This window comes from Pungitius pungitius, chromosome 12 (genome assembly GCF_949316345.1).
Source record: "Pungitius pungitius chromosome 12, fPunPun2.1, whole genome shotgun sequence".
NCBI classification, from domain to species: Eukaryota; Metazoa; Chordata; class Actinopteri; order Perciformes; family Gasterosteidae; genus Pungitius; species Pungitius pungitius.
The window spans coordinates 17,654,953-17,664,268 of record NC_084911.1 but is presented as its reverse complement, the minus strand read 5'-3'; the positions used below and the strand labels follow the sequence as shown (position 1 = coordinate 17,664,268).

At 42.1% G+C, this 9,316-nt stretch overlaps 1 protein-coding gene across 1 annotated transcript; it reads left to right on the top strand.

Annotated features, from left to right (window-relative positions):
* Positions 1-4,427: 4,427 nt before the first annotated feature.
* LOC119220244 (gastrula zinc finger protein XlCGF57.1-like) lies at positions 4,428-7,316 on the top strand. The gene has a single exon (XM_062566263.1). The coding sequence runs from the start codon at positions 4,547-4,549 to the stop codon at positions 6,116-6,118; it is 1,572 nt and encodes a 523-aa protein (XP_062422247.1). The 5' UTR covers positions 4,428-4,546; the 3' UTR covers positions 6,119-7,316.
* Positions 7,317-9,316: the final 2,000 nt, after the last annotated feature.

Here is a 9,316-nt window from a genome sequence, read left to right as displayed (position 1 = left end):
ATGTCAGCAGCAGAAACAAGCCTCAAGAAATTGGATGTACAGCAAGCTCAAGCATTGAGAATCATCAGTGGATCATTCACAACATCTCCGGTATCAGCAATGCAAGTGTAAGTGGGAGACATGGCCCTGTGGGTTAATCGCCAGGTGCATTGTGGAACTCACCCAACCAAAAGCATTCTGACAGACTGCTGGGAACTCCAATCACACAAGCTTTGGGTGGGTAGGCGATGTAATGGCGGAAAAAGCAGGGTTGTGTCAACTACAGTCTTGCCCTGCAGTCTCAATCTCCTCCATTTCTCCCTGGTTATTCCCATCTCCAAAGGTAGACTTTAGGATACATCAATAATTGAAGGATAAGTCGAAGCAAATGCCAGCATGGCGCATAGTACAGAATTATTTTGATCAGCACTTCTCAGACTTTACGTCCATATTTCTGACCCCATAACAGGATGTGCAGGAGCAGCAGTTTATATCCCGTGTGAGAGTGAGATCTGCATCAGGCAAAGAGTATCAGATCATGTGTCAGTTTATAACACTTTATACCAGAGCTATTGGCAATACTATTGGCCCTGCAGTGGCTAGATAAGAGGGAAATTAACAACACCGTAATTGCATCTGACAGTTTCTCAGCACTTTCGAGCATAGAATCCGGTTGATCAAATACCAGGAATTATATGATCAGTGAAATATTCCTCATAATGTATAGGATGGAAAGTATAGGTCAAACTACGCAATTCATCTGGGTACCAGCCCATTTTGGTGTGGAGGGGAATGAACAGGTTGATATTCTGGCCAAACAAACGCTCAGAATTAAGAATGTCGGCTTACAAGTTCCATTAAGCAAATCTGAGGTCAAGCAATGCATTAGAACAAATGCAAAAAAAGTATGGCAGGAGTACTGGGATAATCAGTAAACTGGAAGGCATGTCTACAAAATTCAAAAACATGTTTGGGTAAGGAGGGAAAGAAGGGAAGGAAACATCATCACTCGATGGAGAATAGGACACACAGGACTCAATCATTCATTACATTAAATAGGCAAGCACCCAACTGGGAAATGCTCACAGTGTGACCAACCAGGAACTGTGGAACATGTACAGTATTGTTACAATGCGGGAGTTACAGTATACAGAGGGGACATCTTCGTCAGTCACTTAAGAAGGCAAAACACCAGGACTGGTCACTGTCGGGTCTATTGGGGAATCAAGCAGATAAAAGGTATGGTTTCATTATTCAGTTTTTAAGAAAAACAAATTTAGTCAAACGGATCTAGTTTTTTTTCTTCTTTTATCTCCATGTTCTTTATCTCATCTCTTAGTGTTCTGCATAATCTCTTTCTCCACACTCCAGTCCAGATGGTGGCGGTAATTCACCGACAAAATGGTTTGCGAACCGCCAATAAACACTAAAAGAAGAAGAAGAAGAAGAAGAAGAAGAAGGTGTTATTGGCGCCATTAGTCCTGACCACAGTCTCTGGACGTCTGAATAAACCTCTGGCGGACTTTCATCTGCTCACCTTTTTCTGGATCTTTCCTCTTAATCGTCTCCCGATAGCGTGCTGAGCTATTAGTTAGCTTAGCTATGAGCTATTAGTTAGCTTAGCATGCTAGCTGAAAACAGACCGAAGTTAGAAACACAGCGCTAGTCCGAGGTTAACGGAGAGAAACGGCGTTTTTAACGGGGTTTATTTGGAGGAAACGTGTCTGTGATTCAGTGAAGATGTCTGAAGTCCTGCTGAAATGTTTAGTGAAGCAGCGACTCACGGAGGCTGCTGAAGAGATATTTGGGCTGTTTGAAAGAACAATAGCAGAGTACGAGGAGGAAGCTTCTAGATTAAAAGAGGACAACGAGCGACTGAAGAAACATCTGCACGCTGTTTTCAACCCGGAAGTCCGCATACAAAGAGCAGGTTGGTTCTCTCCCTCTTCACACTGAATCAGTCACATCAATATCAGTCTACTTTATTTCGGTCAAGTTGGCAAGTGATCAAACGACTCCGACTCCACGGATCGATACCTCTCTGATACCGTAGTATAACTGCGGTCAACTCGGCAGACCCTTGAATTTCAGTGCACCTATATGCTGCCTTTTACGGTAGTAAACATGTATCCGAAATAAAGACTATTTACATTCTGGACAAGGATAGAAGTAACGTTGTGTATGTACAGGACTTTTCTGACTACTACTAAAATGTAAATATTTTATATACGAGAATACACTCGTGAGACAGACTCCGGAGTCCTGACTCGCAGGTTCGGGTGAACGGACATTTCCGCATTTGGAACAGCAGTTGACTTAATGACGTCAGCTGGTCTTGCTAATACGTTTTAATTAAGTTTTTGACTTAAGTATTTTACTATTAAAAACATTTTGTTTCATTTTCATTTAAAATTAGTATAGTATCAAGTGTATATATAATATTGAGCACCAGAAACATATAATCTGTCATAACATTTTTAAACTTCGACATAAAGTTGTGTTCATTTTCATCTGTCGTTGTTGCCTGTTGCTGAGGTGAGATGCATTCTGGGATATTTGGCTCTCACAAGAACAGACGAGCCTGCTCCGATGCATGCCCTGTAAAATGGGCGGAGCGAGTCGCATCCGGGTATTATGACCGTTCTCGGCCAGATGCGGACTAGAATTGAAACAGTAACAAACATTTACAGCTGGAATTTACTGTGCAGTTTGCGTTATAGTCTCTAAAGCCTATGCATTCCCCTCATTCAAAGAACAACAAAAAATAGTTCTACAAGTACCAAATTAACTTCAGTGTTAGTAGTCTGGCAAATGGTTCGGCCAACGCCAGCGGGGTATTAAGGCTCTAGCATGGTTCTGCAACTGCAGCTACGGCTTTTAGCACAGTTGTGTCGATTGAATAGTTTTAATTCACGGCTCTAAAAGGCTTGCGCATGTTGCAAAGCAATTCACCTTCAGAATAATAAGTAGACGTCACCCGGTGTTTTACCATGACTGCGGTTATGTGGACCACTTTTTTGTGTGTTTTTTCATAGTGTATGAATTGCATGTGTGTAATGGTGTAGTGGCATGTTTTTCATTGTTTTTTAATAAAGGGGATTGCGGGGAATGCGTCTGTTCCGCCCCGATAGAACAGGCAGACACGTGCGCGACAAAAATGTGTCGCATCGCATCAAACGCTCTAAACGTGCCGCTCAAATGTGCTGGAGCCACCACGTCTTCTCCTCATGAGTAAGTTAGGCTAACTAAAGTAACGCTAGCCTTGTTAGCGTATCGTAAGGTTTAACAGTTCCGTGGAAGATGCTTGCTAATGCTATTATGTTAAATGCAATGTAGTAAATCGGTGAATTATTGTACCCTGTCTTTTTGGTGGTCCTGAATAGTTTTCTTTTAGTACCAAGCATAGGCACGTGCACGTGTTTGTCTTTCAGAGCCTTGTGCACCCTCAGATGAAGTAGTCTGGACAGAGCGTCCTCAACATGCTCTTCACTTGCAAAGACTGCTATTTTGAGTTACTTTTAAAACATTATTTGCACTTTCTCTTTACTTTCAAACGCACAAATATTTACATGTGTATTTTATATTACTATTCAATGTATAATGATTACAATTGTATTAACTTGTTACTAAAAATACATTTGGTGTTTAAAATCCAAAGTCATTGGATGGAAATAAACATGGTAGCCGTTAGATTAGTCGACTAATCAATAAATTAGTCGATAGATTACTCAGTTACATAATTGTTATTTGCACCCCTTGAGCCAATTAATGTGAACGAGCCAATGTGTCAACTTTTTAAAAAACAGTGGCAATGGAAAAAGGCAACACAACTAACCTAAAATATCACCTAAAACAACAACCGTCCACTATTCTGACAAATAAAATGTCCCTTGATAATATTCTTGCTTCTAAAAATCTAAAAATGACAAAATGTAGTCTGGTGATTGAGATATTGAAAGAAATTTGGTTATGTGTGGTATTTTGAGAGGCTTTAACTTTTCATGGTACATCAGAAGCTTCTCGTTATATGTTGACATTAAAGACCTAAGACCATGATATTGCTCCACACGATTAACGACCACTGACTTGCGAACGCTTCGTCCGACGGCTGCAGGGTTCCTCGGCCGCATTTGTAACCGTCTGGCCAGTGCCCCGAGGAGCAAGGAGTAGCGAGGACCCGTCCAACGCTGCTTGCATCTTTAATTTATATTTGAGTTCATTAACTATATTGTGTGTTTGTATTTTATTATTAGACCTCCAGCAGCTTCTTGTGATTAAGGAAGAGCAGCAGGAGGATCCAGAGCCCCCCAACGTTAAAGAGGAACAGGAGGATCCAGAGCCCCCCAACGTTAAAGAGGAACAGGAGGACCCAGAGCCCCCCAACGTTAAAGAGGAACAGGAGGACCCAGAGCCCCCCAACATTAAAGAGGAACAGGAGGACCCAGAGCCCCCCAACGTTAAAGAGGAACAGGAGGACCCAGAGCCCCCCAACGTTAAAGAGGAACAGGAGGACCCAGAGCCCCGCCCCACTAAAGACGAGCAGCTTCAAGGGCTGGAGAAGGCTCACATGAAGGTCTTATACACTCCTGTGAAAAGTGAAAATGATGTAGAGGAAGCTCTGTCCTCTCACCTTTATCAGAGACATACTAAACAGATGGAGACAGAAGGTGATGGAGAGGACAGTAGAGTACCAGAACCAGACAGGAACTCTTGTCTAGATTGTCCCACAGAACCAGATAGCAATGAAAATGCTGAAGACTCTTCTGAGCCTAAGGACAGTGGTGATCGTAAGGAAACATTTGGTTGCCTTAAAAAAATGAAGGGACACATGATGACCCACACATCAGGGAAACCTTTCAGCTGCTCAGAGTGTGGTAAATGTTTCGCTTTAAGTGGAAGTCTTAAGATACACATGAGATGTCACACAGGGGAAAAGCCTTTCAGTTGCTCAGAGTGTGGTAAATGTTTCACTACAAGCGGACAACTGAAGATACACATGATATTTCACACAGGGGCGAAACCTTTCAGCTGCTCAGAGTGTGGTAAATGTTTCACTGTAAGTGGACGTCTTAAGACACACATGCGATGTCACACAGGGGAAAAGCCTTTTAGCTGCTCAGAGTGTGGTAAATGTTTCACTACAAGCGGACAACTGAAGATACACATGATATTTCACACAGGGGCGAAACCTTTCAGCTGCTCACAGTGTGGTAAATGTTTCGCTTTAAGTAAAAGTCTTAAGGCACACATGAGATGTCACACAGGGGAGAAACCTTTCAGCTGCTCACAGTGTGGTAAATGTTTCGCTTTAAGTGGAAGTCTTAAGATACACATGAGATGTCACACAGGGGAAAAGCCTTTCAGTTGCTCAGAGTGTGGTAAATGTTTCACAACAAGCGGACAACTGAAGACACACATGATATTTCACACAGGGGCGAAACCTTTCAGCTGCTCACAGTGTGGTAAATGTTTCGCAACAAGCGGACAACTGAAGATACACATGAGATGTCACACAGGGGAGAAACCTTTCAGCTGCTCAGAGTGTGGTAAATGTTTCACTGTAAGTGGAAGTCTTAAGACACACATGAGATGTCACACAGGGGAGAAACCTTTCAGCTGCTCAGAGTGTGGTAAATGTTTCACTGTAAGTGGACGTCTTAAGACACACATGCGATGTCACACAGGGGAAAAGCCTTTTAGCTGCTCACAGTGTGGTAAATGTTTCACTACAAGCAGACAACTGAAGATACACATGATATTTCACACAGGGGCGAAACCTTTCAGCTGCTCACAGTGTGGTAAATGTTTCGCTTTAAGTGAAAGTCTTAAGGCACACATGAGATGTCACACAGGGGAGAAACCTTTCAGCTGCTCAGAGTGTGGTAAATGTTTCCCCGTAAGTGGACGTCTTAAGACACACATGAAAATTCACACAGGGGAGAAACCTTTCAGCTGCTCACAGTGTGGTAAATGTTTCGCTTTAAGTGGAAGGCTTAAGACACACATGATAATTCACACAGGGGAGAAACCTTTCAGTTGCTCAGAGTGTGGTAAATGTTTTACTGTAAAAGGACATCTGAATAGACACATGAGATGTCACACAGGAGAAAAACCTGTGCTCACATTACATGTTATTTAGCTGACGCTTTTATCTAAAACGACTTACATTGCATTATAACCCGTTACATTTTTGCCTGGGGAGCAAGTAGGTGTTAGGTGTCTTGCTCAGGGGCACTTCGGCATGGCACATGGGGCAGCCGGGATTTGAACCACCAACCTTGCGGCCCCCAGCGCACTGCACAGTGTAGTAAATGTTTTACTGCATTTGGAAGTCTGAAGAGACACATGCTGTATCACACATGGGAGAGACCTTTCAGCTGCTCACATTGTGGTAAATGTCTTGCTGTAAGCAGAAGTCTGAAGACACACATGAGATTTTACGCAGTGAAAAAAACTAATTTGCTCAAAATGTGATAACGGTTTCACTCAAGCAGCTCTCCAGTTTGGTTTCTGAAGTAGTAACAGCATGAAGTTGGGCCCTACTGTATCTAGCTAATGCAGCTCAACCTCCTCCATTACCTCTTGTTGCTTGTCTCTAAAGCCCCTTTGTCACGCAAATGTCCCGGAAACCAGAACCATCTTTCTTGATTGCCTGTTCAGGCTTCAGTAAGGGGCCTCTGTTCGTTTTTTTCAGACCAGCTGCCACAACATGAGTTTACATCTTTGTCGTTCCCCCTGAGGTTTCTTTTTTTCCTCCTTTTTTGGAGGGGAATCTTTTCATCTGCAGATGTGAGGGTTTTGGGACAGAGGATGTTGCATGATTACATACCGTGAAGCCCTCTGAGGCTAGTATGTGATTTTGGACTTAATTAATGAATTAAATTAATTGAATTGAAGTCTCTTCAGGCAGATGTTTAGTAAATTCATATTCTGAGAACACAACTCCAAAGATAATTCCATCCTTCAAATGAATAACCTTAAGTTACGTTGCCTACTTTAAAATTGTAATGTTACCCGGCCTTTTATTGACTTTTAACTTGGTTACCGTCTCAATTCTGTTGTTTTGCATGCTACTTTGTTTTCCCTTTTTTTTAGGAAATATGTTGTTGGGATTTAGATTAGATGTTTTCCTGGTTATTTTGATACTCATTGTCTGTTCATCTTAATTTTAAGCTGAGTACATATTTGATTGTCAAAATAATGTATCTGTGTATTTAAAAACAAAAATGAAATCCTACTGTCATTTCACATTGCTGAGCGAGAAGAGGTGCTGAAAATGATATGAAGGCAATACATTTTAATTTTTTTGCATAAGTGAATAAATGTGGAAAAATCAATTGAGCTTTGTCTATTTTCCACTTCCAACCCACATATTGCATATGGAAAAGAATAAATCAAAGGCAGCATGAACTTAATTATAAAAATAATTTAGCGTTTTTATTTTGTAAATTACCCCACCATGCACGATGCAGCAGAACCCACAACAAGGTAGAAATGCTGTACTAATTTACAGGGACACCTGATTCTCAGCCTGTAACGTGAAAGTGGTCTCGTGGAATAAGGAGAGGTTAAAAAAATAGATCGGAAGGGTGGAAATGGCAAAAGTCCTTAGAGATGGTTGTTAATATGTAAAACGGAAGAACAAAAACAAAGCTATAATAGTAATAAATATGGAAGAAAATGAAAGATTTAGAAAAGATTGTTGGTGAAAATCAAGTGATTGGTGGTGTGTTTACAGGTATTCCGGACGGTGAAGATCTTGAAAAGCTTAAACAGTATGCATGGGGGAGAAGTGAGCAGAGTAAGGTGATCACTATCAATTCATGAGAAAGAGTTGACCGTTGAGCTTCAGGGGACCGTTCTGTCAGAAAGAGTTAAAATAGGATGTATGAGTTTCCAGGTGAGGCCCTACATCCCTCCCCCACTGCACTGCTACAAATGACCGATGTATAGCAGCAATGGGAAACAGAGGTGTCCCAAGTGTGGAGAGGACCATAGAGCTGAGGATTGTCAGGATAATGTGCAGCATAAATGTTGTAATTGTGGGGAGCAACACAGGGTAACATATGGTCGATGTGAAGTCAGGAAGAGGGCGGTGCATATCCAGCAGGAAACAACTCAAAGCTATTCAGGGCAAACAAAGTTTTAAGAGAAGAGGCAGGTTTGTCCAATAAATTGTACTGACCAAATCAGGGAAAATTAATGTAATACCGACCGCTACCACGGAGGTGTGGTTATCATCCCGTAGAAATAGTTAGTAAACGACCACAGACCCACAGATGACCAAAACAGATTAAGAGTACAACATGTATTTGAAAGGGTCTTTAAATATCAACGATAGCAAACAATTAAAAAAATTCAGCTTCCTGGAATGTAATAAAATAAAGGGTTTAAATGAGCAAGTTCAGACTTATTGGTGGCTAGGCTGTAGCGGACCAAGGAGGGGAGTGGGGGGGAAACAGACTCTGGGACAGGACCCTCACTAGCTGATCAGTGATCTAGTGAAAAGTAATTAACTCAACAAAACCAAAATAAACACAAAACGGGAACAATAATATAACAAAGCAAAACAGCAGTTTTCCTAATTCCCCAGCTGAACTTTGTGTTCTCTCTCCACCTGGTTTGGGCCTCCCTGGGGCACTGGTGTCACCAATGGCCAACTCCTTATTTATAATACATGGAGAACACTTAAAACATAAATTAATCTTCAGTCCAACGGTTTCCAGCAAAAGCACTGTGGATACTACCTGATGCAACGGTAGATTTTGCATTGCTAAAAAAAGAAGAGCAAGGACAGAGGGGGTATGTTTAATTTGCATACAAAACAGACCCACATTGACAGTTACCACAGTTATGTCCTGTATTTTACTGACGCATCATATACTTTAGTAAACAAGGTAGAAATGGCAGTAATTATGTCGGTAATTCATTTAAAAAAAGGCAAAATACATTGGCAGCCGGGGGATTTTTTTTGGAAGGTGCAGCCAGCCCCTTCTGCTACATCAACAATCTCTTCATTCAGCTCACTTCTCCCTCATGCACACTCTGAGTTTTTTGATAACCTATGCCTCAATCGACACAGACAAGCTCCCGAGGGTAAGGTCCCCGACAGGAGGGCTTCTGCAGCCGCCATACCCCAGGTAGAATGGGCCCGGACAGCCGAGGTGCGAAATACGGATGCCCTGGAGACGCAATGGCGCCAGAGCTGCATCCACGCATTTGGTGAACGTACGGGGCGAGAGGTCTAGGCCAAAAGGAAGGACCTTGTATTGGTAAGCTTTATCCCCAAAAGCGATCCTCAGGAACTTCCTGTGTCGAGGGAGGATGGGAATATGAA